The following is a 16,255-nucleotide window of genomic DNA, read 5'->3' as shown; positions in this document are numbered from 1 at the left end:
ATGGAACACTAAGATGTTGATCCTGGGACATGACATTGTAAAGACCCATGTGAAATAAGCCAAAAGTGAGATGCCATGTACATTTTTGCAAATAGTGGAAACTTAAACCCACAATTGTAAGTTCTGTGACATGCTGTTGTATATACATACAGTATGTAACTATTCATATTTGTTTCCAAAATTGACAAGGTTTGAAGGATGCCACATTTGGCTATTAATGAGAGTTGCTGCAATTGAAGTAGCACTGCAGTGAAAATTGATATGCTTGCATTGTCAATTTTCACAATTTGGTCACTTCTAATGGTTGTTGCTAACTTCTACAATAACCTAGAAGTTACCAATTGGTAATTGTTTGATTGATTGCCAAAATCGTAACTTTTATGTGTATAATTATAAAAAGCAGCTCCAAACCTCAAGCCAGGGTGTGGAAATGTATGCGCTGGTATGATATCCTATTAGAGTAACCCATACTGCCAAACTGCAGCTTTATTAGAGTATAATTATTTCCACTTGGATCATCCCTCACAAGTAGATACGCATGTATACACATTGCATGCATCATAATAAGAAACCATTGCCTAGTAACTTCAATTATATAGATGAAATTGTAAAGTAAATGTACCATTCCGGATGGGGAGTGAATTAAGGCTACTAATGTGTCAATAGATAGATGATACAGGTACATATCTATAGCCTGTTAATTAGGACACTTGAAATTGGGCATAATCTGGACACTTGGTAAAAGTCCCAAAATATCCCTTAACATGTAAACTTATCTGGAAAGTCAGTACATCTTGTCATTTCTGGTTGGTCCCAATATACAGGTTTCACTGTATATAGCATTCACAACACTCTGTATGAAATTCGAAGCTAAAACTCCCTGGATATGATTACTAATGCACTAGCAGTCTAAATTATATTTGGAGTTTGGTAGCAGTAAAATTGGTTTTAATGGCTAGCTATATAGGTGATTATCAGAATAATACTCAGCTGTTTACGAGCTACCGTACAGTTTCACTAGTGTAATACGTATGGATGTACTCTTGTTTACACTTGTACACTTTTTATTGTATGTTTATGTTAATTTTTGTGCATAATTATGCACAGCTTGTACTGGATGACAAAGCAATAATATGTCATGGGTTACCTTTGATTAGGTTGTAAAAAACACTAAAACAATGGCACCAGTATAATATATACGTAGGCAGACTCCTGTAAGCGTTCAGGCATTAGTCAGATGGCTAGCAGCTGCCCAGGTCCAGTCATGGATTTTTTCTCCTTCCTCCACATTTTCAAACTTTATGTAACAACTTCATACAGGTTGTAGGACCAGGTATCCTACAGACCTTCAGCACTTGTGCTGTAAAGCCTTAATAAATAAAATAATAAGCATATATATATGTAACATAATAAACATGTATTGAGAAAGGTAAATGGATCAATGTGATATTATCCTTATCAACAAACATTACACATGTTCTGGCATAATTTTATTTGTAGTGACAAACTGTATAAGTATATATCTCATGTGTAGTATGCGGTTTATGCCAAAAATACAAGTATAGCATGTGGTCAGGACATTTTCTCCTTGTCAGTTTCAAGTATACGTATCCATAGGAACTCTAAAGAATGACTTATTATCTCAAAGTACCCATGTGGAACCGAATGGACATTAGTGTATATCATCTGATTATAATTAGTAGTTTTTGGATACTGTAAATGAATAACAAACACTAAACACTATTGATAGTAGTCACTAGTTCAGTCAGTGTACCCACCATTGTCATACGTATGTCAATATAGCAATTTAACGGACAAATATAGCCATGGTCATATCAGTGTTATGTGTATTGCTAGAAACAGAAGATGGAAGCTTGCAAGTATGCCATCGACATTCACGTGTATTCGTTAGTGTAGATCCTGAGGCATATGTAACACAACTCCGATAATAGTCAGTGGGTGTCATTTTATCAAAGTTGAGACCAAATATTCCAGCATAATGCACAGATGGTGCTGGTGGCACTCCATTGTTATTTGTGCAATGATCTATTACTTTCCTAGCATCAAGAAGTATAGCTCCAGTCCAATGGTGATCAATGTTGCGATTAAAATGACCTTTATAAGCAAAAACTATTGTTCCTTTGTGATATGCTACTATCATTTGTTCAATGGGGTCGAAACGAGTTTTGTTAGGCACGTTACACCATTCTTCATCACTAGCATCCTTGACGCAAGGTTGATTGTAGTCAGAGTAGTAGAACATCTTTTCATACAGTGTTGTGTACTTCATGTAAGTATGCTGCCATACAAGAGTCCATCCTCCACCATTAATTATCATGTCACAGTAGATCTGTATATAAATGCATACAGTATAGTTAGTTAATAGTACAGAGTGTAAGTATTAGTAAAATTAGTAGAATTACAAAATTAGCTAGCTATAACCAAAATTTCATTCAAATTTTTTAATGATATAGCCACTTATACGTAGTTTATTTTATGCTTCAAATACCCACCTACATTGATATGTATTATCACTAAATTGGGTCATTAATATTACATCATGCAAGTTTATTCCATCATCTCAATGTTCAATGATTGTATGGAAGTATTAAATTAACTTGCTTACAAGGATAGGCATAGAGGGAGGCAGGCTAAAATGGGCTGCTGAAGACCTACATCAGTGTCAGGAGCTAGAGGAGGCTTTAGATGAGATGGTGGGATAGTGATTAATGAATCAAAATACTCTAATGGAGCATTCAACTAGCTTTCATAAAACAGTCAGGTGTATGTAAGGTTTGCAATTAATAATGAACTGCCCACCTGCATTGGTTTAAGACATATCAGCAACAATAAGTGGCCAAATGATGTAACACAAAGTGCACACCTGCATGCCTTGTACCCAGTACACTCCACTCTGAGGTGATCTGGTACAATCAGTAGACAATGCTTCTTTGATTTCCTTACAGTTTGTAGCACTAAGTTCCTTAGTTTTCCCAGTGGATGGTGACAACCTGTATAAGTTTTGTTAAAATCACTCTTATATATAGTTAACTTACTCAAATGGGGTCCATTTTCTACTCTTACATATCCAAATGACTAAAGGATCAGTTGGATTGTACTCACTCTCTGCTTCATTATCACTAGTACACTGTTTAGTGGGAGTAGTGGTAACAGAACGCTGTAAGTGTTAAAAACACTTGATTGGTAGCAGTTTCATATGTTTAGACTATATTTTATAAGCAGCAGGGAATGCACCTACAGTATGCATGCAATCTGCAGCTGCAAGATGTGAAGGTGATTATTGTAAAAGAAAGTAGTTTGACTATATACAAGAGTAAAATTTGAGTACAGAATAGTTGCACTGACAGTAACACAGAATATGCATGCAATCACTTATAGCAGCCATATTTACCATATAGAGTACACATCTGATATGTCAGCAACTATATACTAACAATCACTTTACTAAACACTTAATTGGATCACCAGTATTGGTGTAATATATACTTTATGATAGGTACATAAAGAATATGAAGCTGAATTTTTAAGATGTGCTGAACTCAACCAGAGCAGAATATTGTTGTTATCAAGTGTTATCAGCAGACATCCTATGAGCGCAGGTGTGGTTAAAATAGCTTCTATCCCACACTTTGAAGCACTTGACTTCATAAACAATATGACAATTGCTTATGACATGCCTTCTATCGCACGCTTTGGTTTTTTTTTGAATTTATATACAGTGAGGCTAATAAAGTTGTGTATAATATCAATTTTGCTGTGCTTGCAGTTTTATATGATATGGTTTTATGTTTCCTTTGATCCAACTGAATGTGTATTTAAATAAATTTGTCCTTCACATTTAAGAATTCTGACCTACTGGGGTTTAACTTCTATTCACGGGGTTTAACTTTGATTCCTAGGGTTTAACTACCATATCCTTCTTTTTTTACTTTGATGTAGGGCTTTAGTGGGATAGAAGAATAATTGATGAATATATTAAATATCTTGGATACAATATAATCTTTATGGTTTAATGAATGAGCATGCATGTGTAAACACAGTAGTAGAGCAACTATATATGTAACGAATTTTGTGCCAAATTTTCTGTGTAATATAAGTTGAGTAAAGTATATTATACTAAATGATTTGAGATATGGTGCTATGTCAAAATCATTGCCCAATGAAATTTTTAGACAATAGGTTACAACGCCCTCTCTTTATTAACTCTTAAAAGTGGGCTATTTAGCTTACATATGTACCATTCACCAGGGTGGATATGGGAGGGGGAGGGGTGGGGCTCTTGACCCCCTCCAAAAATTTTTAGCAGACCAAGATCGAGATACTCAAATAGAACAGTCACTCTAATAAAGCAGTCACAGTATTAGAGCAGTGTGTAACAAGCTAGGATTTTTATGTACTTTATCAGCTATAAATGTGCAGTTGGTGAAGTGGGCATGCTATTGTCAGCTGTCTGTGACTTTTTTTGGTCTCACCTTACCAAACCAGACAACGTAGTTTCTCAGTTCATTTTGACCCCCCTTTCCATAAGTCTGGATCTGCCCCTGCCATTCACTATTACAGATCCAATCAAAAACTTTTTTAAAAATGTTGTAAAATAGACTGTTTTCTAAAGGTGCCAATATTGTACAGTATCTCATCTAATAAAATAGCATGTGCACATCTATGGCTTTGTATAGCATAACCCTCTGCACTTCTTAGGACTGCAATCTAATAAACTGTATGGACACCTCAGCTTTTGGATCCAAATATCAGATCCTTTGCTTTCCCATAAAAATGCAATTTTTCAGTCTAAAATTACTTTTATGGCAGTTTTATTTGTTGGGTTCTTTGTGTTTGATATGATTTGTAATTTTAATGGCACCTTATCTAATGTGAAATGGCATGAATAAATCAAATATTTTACCAAGTTTGGTGCTTTAATCAGAACATCTACTACAGTTGTACACGTTTACAAGGACATTATTACTTCTGTGCAGCACATGTTTGCAGGTGGTGTGTCTGTATACTTACTTACCTTAGTAGCATTTGATAGTAGATTCCCTTGTAGCTCAAGTGTCGTAGCTTGGCTGCATGTAATTAAATATTTTATGGTACAGACATACACTATAATATACTAATTTCTATTAGCACTTTGTTTTATGCATGGTGTTCAGGAGTGTAACTAGGATTTTTTTCAAATGGGGTTTCCAAAAGTCACAAATTCAGTCATGGAACTTAGCAATTCAGTTGTTTAAATGTAATCAGCAGTGTGGAGTTCTCATCCCCTATATTACTTTTAAAGAAGTCCTTTCAAATTGATTGGTCTATATAGATTGTTTGTTAGAGTATACAATTAACTGCTCTATCAGAATACTGTATACTTTGTTAATACATGCGTCCTTATTCCCACTCTGAATCCTCATCTGAAAATTCACAAATTTCATATAGCTACTTATAGCACTGCATGTACCCTTCTCAGCCTCTATCTACTGGGTATACTGTTTACTATCCACTGTCTGCACTCTTATGTTGTTAAATTAGGACATTTAGCGTAGGAAGTTTGAACCACAGGAACTTCATGCCCCTGAACAGAGTATTAGTATATAGATGTACATTAGTATGCTCATACGTGCACATTTATGAATCTTTGACAATCTTACCTGAATTTAATAATGTAGAGAATGTTTAAGAAAAAAATTGCAAACTTCATCCTGTATTCAATAAATATGCAGCAATCACGCAGATGTATGACAGCACTGAGTTGATGAAGTACTGCAGTGGTGTCTCTCGATAATTATGTTCACACATACATAATTTATGTAGCTACTATACATATACATATTACATACTTTCTAATGGTTGTCAGACAGTTGATGTCTTCAGTCAGGCTCTATCTTGATCAGTTGATTTTGATGAACTTGCAGACAATATACAGCTTGCAACTTATACCTCTCAGTTGCAGAAAACTGCAATGTTCCAGCAGCTTTTATACACAGTTTGTAGGAAAGCCTATAAAAGATCAGAAAACATATAACATGCAATTATAATTAATGAATTCATAGCCTTATTTGTGGTCTTATTGACGCAAACTTTGGTGAACAAAGAGTCTCATTGATGTAAACATTAAGCTGTTTTACTTTATAATTGCGTTTATAACCCACTAACTAGGTAAGTAACAAATTATGGCATCAACTACGTATATATGCATCACAATATGCAGTTACCGCCAAACTATCAACAATGACATGCCAATAATTATTAATACCTTTGAGTGGCTGCCCTCCAACAGTACTGCAGCTGGTAAAGCCAACCACTTATAATTACTTTCCATTGTTAGTCATGTCCAGCACTCCAAATGTTTCAGTTAACTGAGTGTTCTGGATGTTTGAGGTCTGGATAAATGAGACCTTACTGTACCATAAATTTCTCCTAATTGTTTAAAATAAAAGTAGCATATTATACACATTATATGTGACTGGATTAGCAAAAAGTACCTTTTTACACACAAAGTTTGACCCACTTTTTTGAACATCGATATGTACTTCATAACTTTTTTTATCATTGCATAACACTATTATAACTGTCTGAAAGTTAAGCTACAGCATCTGGCTATAGTTTGATAGAACCAGCAGTCTAATCAGTGTAAGGAGTCAACTTTTATAACATTTTGTTTGCTCACATGTAAAATGTGTGGGAAAAGAACCTTTTTGCAAATCTGGTCATGATACGGCTGTAATCTATACAAAATCATCTGACTCTGTGTTTCAGTATGCCACAACTTTCAAGTTAAAACGATGTATACCAAAGATAAGATAATAAATGCATACATAGCAATATGTGTTTAATAGGAACAATTTGTACTTACGTATATAACAATAGAAACTGATCAATAATCCTGGTAGCCCTAGAAATGAAACTCAATATATAATAATCATACACACTAACAGTTTATGTTATCCTACAGTCACATTAGTTATGTTTAATGGTTTGCAAGACTGGATGTTTTTATTGGAGCACTGCATAATTATATTAGTAAAGGATGGTATTCCTGGAAATGTAAAGTTTCCTATCATTAAGGGTTATATGAATGCTCTACTAAAGTATAATATTATACCGGTAATCATATTAATGTAAACATCTACATTTAACATACGCTATGTATGTACATCATTACATACTAGGGTTGAGTTTATTATGCCGATATGCCAACATAAAATGAAGTCATGTATAATAGAATAGCATAAACCATCAAGCATAAAATTTATGCTGGCATGGTAGTGGACAATTATCTTGTTAGCTCTCAAGAAATGACTGGTGCATGTGATAAGATGTAATATCATGTAAGTACTTGGCAGCCAACAAATGGTTGAAGCAATGTTATAGTTAATGTCAATCAAGAACTTATATCACGAATGAAAGCACTTGTGATTGGCAGTGTAAATACCCTCCCACAATATGCAGTGTAGCTAATCTAGTGGCTATTGTATCATAGTTAATGGCAACTATAAGCTTTAAGAAGATACTTCAGTGGAAGATTTTTGTGTAAACATGTGAAGACACTCCATAGAAAGAAAATTTAAACAGTCTTTCCACTGCACTTTTCAATGTGAAGTAGTCTCAAGCAGCCAGACCACTTTTCTTCTTTTTATCATAAGTATAGCATGATTTTGTGAACAAAATACAGATCAGACTTCATTACTTGTAGTTCAACAATAATTTCATTAATTTGGTTGGATAGACTACTCCAATTGGTACTATATTTCTGGCCCAGTGTCAGAATCTTTTTCTAAAAATATGAAATTTCGGAAATTCATGGCAAAATGCCTGCTGTTCTGAAGAAAATTGGCATGGTAACACCGCACCTTTTATAATTTTCGCACTTGAGTGGTCCCACCATTGATTGTGAAAATAATGGCTTAAACATCATTCACGAGTATTGAGTGGTGGTCGAGTTTGAATAGTTGCCGCATCAATTTTTGGAGCTAAGGTAATAAACGCTGTGGTGTTTTATCAAGTAAAGTTAGAGTAGTAGACTAGATAGCAGATGTCCAGAGAATCTATGCAGCCATGTATTTTTATTTTTACTGTTAATAACACATGGATCATTTCACACATTTGTGTAGTTTGTAAGATTTGTTGTTTTGTTAGAGAAAAACAGCCATATCCTTGGACTCCACTGTTTACCAGAGCCAGTGTCTGCTATTTAATGATGTAAACAGTACACACATCAGGGGAATCGATCACTTCTGATTAAAAGTTGTCATGTGTGTCCATGTGTCCCATCAGCACTACACAAATGTAGTATATCTTCTGAATTAAGTTAACCACATCTACGTACACTGGATAAGCCACAGTTATGACAATCATGTCAGAAAGGTTTATTGTACTTACCACCACTATAAGACCCAAATGTGAAGTGGATCACCCAAAATTATAAATTTCATGCATTGTTGTAATTATGTCTTACATGTTGGTTCTGTAAGTTTTTGCATTTGTATATGTCCAAGGGACACTAGAGATGATTAGTACAGTGACCCATCTATTATCTGAACCCAGGGTGTGTTCAGATAATTGAAATGAAATTGAAACTCATTCATTTCTGTACACAACTGTTCAATAGTCTAATAGAATGCACACTTATTCTAACAAAACTATCATTTCTGCAGTTTGGATATCGGAGGACCACTGTAATAAGTCATCAAACCATAGACTATGATCAAACATAGAGACAACTTTAACATACCTAGTCTCAACACCTCAGCAGTAATACCTATCAACGTTGAAACCGGGTCACTACTGCTGACCCGGATGACCCACTGACCCGGATAGCAATCCGGGTCAGACCCGGATGTGACCCGGATTAATTAAAGCCGAGACGTGTTTCGGCTAGTCTCGAGTGAGCGAACGAGTCTACATTTTGAGCGTTCGATTCGTGTTGAGTAAATATTGCAACTTCAGCCTAGCTGTAGGTTGAAGACCAAAAAAAAAAAAAAAAAGGTCTTCACCTACTGACAATAGCTACCCCTCACCACAGATACCCTCAATTTCGTGCTACATACTACACTTACTAATAAATGAGCGTGGCTGAGCGTATGTTGGTAATGCGATAAGTGGGCGTGGCTCACGAAAGAGCTACGCGATAGCGTTTATAAGTTCCACGTCGTCAAACGAACAATTTCGTTTCTCACGTGATCCAATCCGGGTCAGACCCGGATAAATTGTAAACCGGAGAAAATGTGACCCGGATGACCCGACCCGGTTTCAACGCTGATACCTATAAGTATAGCATTGATGCAGCTATTAGCTAATCAACCTTGTACAGAATTGCTCAGAATTGCTAGAGATGTACGTCTCTTCCACTTCTAGTATGAGTTCTCTTCACCGCCGGCAGAAGAATACTGTAAACACGATACACTGAGCCATAAATTATCGAGATAATCTATGACTGAGCGAACTATTACACGGTTCACCAGTACAGTGGTTCACCAATATGGTGGGCGGCAGGTAGGCGAAACTTGAAATTACGTAATGAAGATCACATGTTGAAAATGCATAATTATATCGTCTCGCGTGGTAAGACTGCTTTGGCGCACGGCGCTTATCATCGTGACAATATCGTTTCTGACACCCCCAACCACCATGGGGGTGTTAATGATGAATTCCAACAAGCCAACATCCGAGTTCCAAGTCTTTTCCAACACTTGTTCGTGCACCACTCGAAGTGAGACTGGATTTGGTGACTGATAGCTACTCTGTCTAACAATGAATAGCTAGCTAGATATCTCGTGTTTTAGACCATAGTTGATAATGATATACGAGTGTTTTAAATGTTATAGTCTAATTGTCTTGGGTGGTGTGATTTCATCGTCAATAAATATTTCAATCTAGCTAGCTATTAAACTACCCTTTATTTATTTATTTATTTATTTATTTAAAGCTTTACAGAGCAGCACTGATGGTCCACTGGTATCCTGTACCAGTGGCTTTGTACTCACATCACGACACAAAATCATTTTGCTTAAACGACTTCTATCTCGATATTGGATTTTGTAGGCCGAGTTGTGGGCGAAGGCTGGTTGGAATTCATTAACACCCTCCATGGTTGGGGATGCTCCAATCGATAAGGCCATGCACTCCAAATAAATTCTCTGTTTCCCGTCCTGGACTCAAGCATATTTGCATGCGGGCGGGCGGTCCATTTCCATTATTTCATTATAGCCTTTCAAGCCATTATTTGCCTGGCACAACCATAAAAAGCTGCATAAAAGCATGCTTAAGCTTTTCAAGTTGCAAAAATAGTGTGTCAACTCGATAGCACTGCTGACACGTGAGCTGACACTGTTTCAAGATGGCTTTACTGAGCCTCTCAGTATGCAAGAATAACCGGAAAATAATAATATTTAGAGCTGACAGTAACTAGATGCGGGCGGTGGACGGGAAACAGAGAATTTATTTGGAGTGGCCTAAGCGCCGTGTGGAGAAAAAGCGGTCTGGCCATGCGAGACTTCTTTGTTTTAAATTGATTAACTACTTTTGTTCCATCAGTTATTTTCTGTAATTTGCTCTTGATTTCGTAGCTTTTCCACCATTAGATCTGTGATTTTTTGCTTTTTTGTGAGTGGCTCTTTGGCTGATAGTCCTTCCACGGCTAGTCCTTTGAATCCTTGTTCTTTGGTAGACAGCCGTGGCTTTTTGATGTCTAGTTGCTCTTCGAATAGATCTTTGATATCTCCTTCTGGTAGCCATGTTAGTGTCTCTTTGATGTTGTTGATTTATAAGGAATGTGGCGGCTAAGTGAATAGTTCTTTGATGTTCTGGGGAAGGAGAGGTTGGACTTTCAATATCTTGGGAATTTGAAATTGTCGCTTCAGTATCTGTAGGAGCTTTCAGGTCATCCAACCATTCACTTTGATTTAGCATAATTTTGTCTAAAGTTTCAGGGACTGTATTGCTCAAATCAATAACATGCTTCACAAGAATGGCCCCAGAAACACCCACAATGCCACTAATTACTTCATCAGAAGTAAAATTCCAGCGGTAGCAGAACATATCAAACCGAAGCATTGTGTTATATTCAGATGCAATAATCATATTATTTCCTAGATATTCTCCTATTTCATTGTTTTCAAGTACATTCTGGACAGCAAGTTTTACAAGTGTTAGATACTTTTCTTCCAGATTACCTAGGAAATTTACGATTCCGTCGTCAAGAGTAATATGTGGAAACTTGCAATTTGGAATGAGCTTCATATTTGAATAAAGGTTAACCTGGTGATAACTTTCAACCTCCATTTTGCTGTACACTTCTTGGCTACCTTCGGCTTTAATCATATTTGCTCTTTCGTTTTGAAGACGATAGTTCATCATTCTTTCGAGGATGTTAATCTGTTCTTCCCTTTTCGTCTTCTCCTCTCCAGTAAAAGCGGCTTTACCAATCTCTGCTCGGACGGTGGATACTTCGTTTCCCATTCTGCTGAAAATCAGACCTAGCTGGGTGGCACATAAGATACGTAATTCCGTAGCTATAAATATCAGTAATCATTAGCTACTTACGGTATACAGAGGATTGCGGAATCTTTGCAATACAGGAAGTCACCAGAAACATGACCCGTCAAAGTTTGTAACGCAGTTGATGGATCACGTTTTTGCTTTATGGTTTTGTTACAAACACTCTGTATATGAGCGTTTGTAACTTTGTATATTAACGGGTTCCTCCGGAAATCGGCATACCTCAATTTCGCGTAAAATTAAATAAGTTATTGTGGAAAATAGTTAGTGAACGTCACTGCACATGACTGTCACGTCACTACTGGCCATGGAGAGCTATCATCATCTTTACATTGTAACGCCACATTAAGGCTACTGAAAGTTTGTGTAGTTACCAGCTAAAGCAAACTATTCTTAACAGCTGTTATGTCAGCAAATGTAAGAAGGATGAAGAGAAAATGAAAGAAAACACCAAATGTCTTGCAGACAAGACGATAAGTGTCATTATAATTATGATTATCCACAATCTATAGCTAAATATTGGTTCTCATTAGCTTTTTCACCATCTACATCAGTCATGCACCCAGCAGCAGAAGAAACTGTGACAACAGCTCACTGTTTGTGTAGACAAAATCTTCACCCCCTCACCACAAAAATTTGTAGAGGGTTTGAAAACACAAGGGATCATGAGGGCAAGCTAAAAGATATAAACACCAAGAAAGGAAAAAGGAATCCCAAGACTGAAGTAAAAGGAATGACGAAGTCAAATTTGTTTAACTTGTGCAATATTAATCTCAGAAATTTATTTACTATGTTTCTGAATGGTAGAAACACCCCAGCATCCTGTTTGTATCTAAGTTACACATGCAGCACAGTACAATAGTGTACTGTATTTGGCTGGTTATGCAGAGCCTCCACCAGGAAGTACTATAGGCACAGGAAAAGTTACGCTTTTAATTTATTACTACTCTATCAACATTAACATGATTAATTGTTCATCAATAGTCACTCCAAGGTATGTTGCATGAGATGACTGTTCAATTTGCTGATGGTCAATGTAATATTTGTTAGCTGATAGGGAATATATGTACGTATGTGCATATCTGATAGCTGTATGATTCGTAAATGCATTAGTGTGTCATGTAGTTGTTTAGTGCCAGCTTTATTCCCTACAGGGTTCCAGTACAGTCCAGCAGTATTTCAGCTAAAGGATTTGATAACAATCTTATAGAAGTGGTTTGTCGGGTGAATGAATGAACTTGAATATATACCAGACTAGACATGCTTTTGTAATACGTATTTATACTGTGTCAGTAACATCATGCACTGGTCCTGTGATATTATTATTGTTTGCTAACATACATAGTGGGTATTATGCACACATTGATTATGCATGTGAAAAATAAGGTTAGGGTCTTCCAGTAGGTAGTATTAACAACAGATACACATGGCCAAAAAGAATAAAAATATCTCTGGATTGCACTTTCCTTTTAAAGGATTGAAGCATTCAGTGTATCATGTTTAATTGCAATTTGCAGTGCATTTACATCTTAATCCTGAGCTCTTTATTTCACCACTCTAGCTAACCATTGACATATATGGTGAAAGTGTATGTATGCAATACAGGAAGGTCTTGTGTATATAAGGTTAGTAGCTTGATAAAATCAACATGTGGTCTTAATAGCTTAAACATAAAGCATCCAATCAGATTTGATTCTGTGTTATTGTTAATGCAAGCATGTGTTATTCATGTTTCTGTTTTCTGAAGAAATTGTCACAAAAGTCCAGTTGTTATAACCATTTTTAGCCATACTGATTGTAAAGTATAATTATAGACAAACTGTAGCAAGGGGGCCCACCCAATGCATACAATGAGGTTTTGAGTCGTATAATAGAGCATGCATACCTACGAATACTCAAGTGGGATTTCAATAAAATACAATGCTATGCATGGATTCAATGTGATCTGCTGGAGAAGCACTGTAGTTTACATGCATGCTTTATGACTGCATGGTTAATATCATGTGACTATGCAGGCACAGTATAGACATACAAGACACTGATAAAATTTATACATGCATGACAACAAACTTTTTTAACACCTCATATAATATAACTTTTGATTGTATTCAGTTGGCTAGAAAAAATATATGAAGGGGCCAGGTGTAGTTTGTGCCCAGATAATACCCTGCTTTCACATAATGCTGTAGTCACTAAATCCTCTAATTATACCATGCATATAGTTGAAATAGAATTATTTATAATTTAACACAGTATATACATGAAGTGGTGTGCACTAAATGTTGCACTTGACCTTGAAACTTCACAGTGGATGATGTTACCAAGAGACCGCTTCAACGACAATTAAAAAAAAATTTCCTTGACTGTGATACAGGAAGGTTTTGTGTGCATTAGGTTAACTAGGTAAAATAAACAAGTGGTCTAGTAGTATAAACATAAAACATCCAATCAGATTTGGTTCGGTGTTATTGTTAGTGTAAAGTATTTTCAGGCATTTTCTCAAGAAATCATTGCTTCACCATGGCATCATTGGCAATATTAAGGAAAGCTCTTTGTCACTTTAGCAGCTGTTACTGACTGCATGGCTGATATAGTGTTAAAAAATGAATGCTGTAGAGATTTTCCATTCTTGTATACATTTTTGGTTACCATGCATTAATATTAAATAATAACAATAATACTATGTTTTTAATATGGCATGAAACGACAGTTATAGCTATTATTTAGTGTAGTCTATTTGTTATTTGGTGTATTATATTTAGTACAACCTTTCCAAATTTTCAAGTTTGACTATAACCTCTTGTTTCTACCTATCACCTTACCAAGCAATAGTATTATGTTAGGGTTTTATAATGTGACCAGATATGGGTTGCCAGGTACATACAATTGGGAAGGCTATGTATATAAGACCCTTTTTGCAGATTTAATCGCATTTATTATTTTTGCATGTTTGTCATCACACTAGCTTGCCATATAGCAAACTGGGACAAACTGATGGGTGGACTGAGCAAGGGAGTTTCTCAGTGCATTACTGGAAAGCAGTTTATTTTTTATGACCAGGTAGCTAATCAAGGAAACTTCTTGTTTGCTTAAGTTAAGCTGCAATTAGATAAAATAAACAAATGGTCTAGTAGTTTAAACATAAAACATCCAATCAGATTTGGTTCTGTGTTATTGTTAGTGTTATTAGCTAATCAGTATGTTTTCATTTCAGTTCTGAAGAAATTATTTCATCACTATGCAAACACACAGGTAGCTAATCAAGGAAACTTCTTGTCTGCTTAAGTTAAGCTGCAATTAGATAAAATAAACAAATGGTCTAGTAGTTTAAACATAAAACATCCAATCAGATTTGGTTCTGTGTTATTGTTAGTGTTATTAGCTAATCAGTATGTTTTCATTTCAGTTCTGAAGAAATTATTTCATCACTATGCAAACACACATGAAAGAGATGATGCTGTTCCTAAAGCAACAGCAGGATGATGAATCAAACAAGTCACATACCAAAATCAGCCAAAGAGCAGTAATAATATTTCCTGCTGGCCAACTTAAACACCTGTACATGCATACTGACGGCTGACCGACTGACTGACTGACTGACTAACTGACTCACATTATCACATGCGTGCATTCACTCACATTACATGTATTCATTATACAGTTTTTCTTCTTGACCCAATAGCAAAAGAACAAAAACTGGTTTGGCTTTGTGAGGCTATCCAGACGCTTATATTCTAATGGAGTGAGGGTCTGGTCTGTATCAATACTAGCTAGCACTTGTGCAAACTGCAAGAATAGATGCGGTACCAATCAGATTGCAGCATATTCAAAATTGATAAGTTTCTCTTACCATTCTTACAACAGTTTTAATCTTATTCATGAGTGAGGTCATGATCTCATTGACCTGCATGTGTAACAGTCTAATAATGCAGTTTTGACTATTTAGATTCCAGCTGCACAAGTGCTAGTATTGATATAGACCAGACTCTCACGGAGCTAGGGTCTGGCTACACGAGACTAAAAATAGTCAAAGTCATCGTGGAAGGTTCTCGCTGATCAACACCATTGAACATGCCATTCACAACAAGCAGAAAGTGCATGGTAGAATCCCCAAAAACCGGGGGTTGCAAAAACAAAACTGCTATACTGTGTTTATCATACCCTGGTCTGATGACAAAGAAAGAAAACTGGTCCAGCTGCATAAGACTTGCATGCTGTGCGTGCATGCATGCGTGCGTGTGTGAAAAGGTAACACATTTTACATGCCAGCAAACAAAATGATGCGTGTAACACACGATTCCTTATACACTGATTAACTTGCTCTTAGTATCAAAAAGCAGTCAGATACCGTAGCTACACTCATGGAAAATTTCAGGCAATTATATGCCATGATCAAAAAGTTATCAAGCTTCACAGTTCAAAATTTTATGTGTGTAAAGGTACCTTTTGGTCACATATGTGTGTGTGCATGCATTGTGTGCATGTTACTATAGTAGTTTTTCCATTCCACAAAGAAATATAAGCATGAGTTTAAATAAAGTATAACCTTTGCTGTTTTTTTTTCTTTTTTCATTTTTCGCCATGATAAACAGCGAGAATATTCATTGCTCTTGTTGTATATAATTCCTAAATCTTTTAGGACCAAATTACTATAGGGCTGCATTAACTTCCAGTGCTCTGGTTCCCCAAACTAAACACATCCGTTTCTGTATTTTTTGCAAGAAGATCTCCAACATCACAAATCCAT

General features: G+C 36.0%; 2 protein-coding genes across 4 annotated transcripts; both read right to left on the bottom strand.

The window, feature by feature from the left end:
• Positions 1–1,682: 1,682 nt before the first annotated feature.
• Positions 1,683–6,004, bottom strand: LOC136264017 (uncharacterized). 2 transcript variants are annotated; one of them, XM_066058688.1, is made up of 6 exons: positions 5,850–6,004; positions 5,661–5,772; positions 5,036–5,087; positions 3,057–3,178; positions 2,885–3,011; positions 1,683–2,350 (listed from the first exon to the last, which is right to left on the bottom strand). In XM_066058688.1, exons 2-6 carry the CDS (start codon positions 5,708–5,710, stop codon positions 1,808–1,810), a joined length of 894 nt encoding a protein of 297 aa, XP_065914760.1. In that variant the 5' UTR covers positions 5,711–5,772; positions 5,850–6,004; the 3' UTR covers positions 1,683–1,807. The 2 variants fall into 2 exon arrangements, with proteins under 2 accessions (XP_065914760.1, XP_065914761.1); XM_066058689.1 differs by having other exon boundaries at positions 5,661–5,711; positions 5,850–5,963.
• A 4,170-nt stretch (positions 6,005–10,174) lies between these two features.
• On the bottom strand, positions 10,175–11,643 carry LOC136264083 (uncharacterized). Of its 2 annotated transcripts, none has more exons than XM_066058769.1 (2): positions 11,554–11,643; positions 10,175–11,490 (listed from the first exon to the last, which is right to left on the bottom strand). In XM_066058769.1, exon 2 carries the CDS (start codon positions 11,467–11,469, stop codon positions 10,546–10,548), a length of 924 nt encoding a protein of 307 aa, XP_065914841.1. In that variant the 5' UTR covers positions 11,470–11,490; positions 11,554–11,643; the 3' UTR covers positions 10,175–10,545. The 2 variants fall into 2 exon arrangements, with proteins under 2 accessions (XP_065914841.1, XP_065914840.1); XM_066058768.1 differs by having other exon boundaries at positions 10,175–11,486; positions 11,554–11,641.
• Positions 11,644–16,255: the final 4,612 nt, after the last annotated feature.

The sequence above is a fragment of the Dysidea avara genome, chromosome 8 (assembly GCF_963678975.1).
Source record: "Dysidea avara chromosome 8, odDysAvar1.4, whole genome shotgun sequence".
In the NCBI taxonomy this organism is placed as follows: Eukaryota; Metazoa; Porifera; class Demospongiae; order Dictyoceratida; family Dysideidae; genus Dysidea; species Dysidea avara.
This window is presented reverse-complemented; position numbering and strand designations above follow the sequence as displayed.

Excerpts from the sequence above, each read along its gene's own strand:
- LOC136264017 (XM_066058688.1), bottom strand. The coding sequence starts at position 5,710 with ATGAAGTTTGCAATTTTTTTCTTAAACATTCTCTACATTATTAAATTC. Across the intron at positions 5,088-5,660 it reads CTCTACATTATTAAATTCAG|CCAAGCTACGACACTTGAGC; the intron begins GTAAGATTGTCA and ends AATTACATGCAG. Across the intron at positions 2,351-2,884 it reads ACTGGGTACAAGGCATGCAG|ATCTACTGTGACATGATAAT; the intron begins GTGTGCACTTTG and ends ATTTATATACAG.
- LOC136264083 (XM_066058768.1), bottom strand. The coding sequence starts at position 11,605 with ATGTTTCTGGTGACTTCCTGTATTGCAAAGATTCCGCAATCCTCTGTA. Across the intron at positions 11,487-11,553 it reads TCCGCAATCCTCTGTATACC|GTCTGATTTTCAGCAGAATG; the intron begins GTAAGTAGCTAA and ends CCACCCAGCTAG.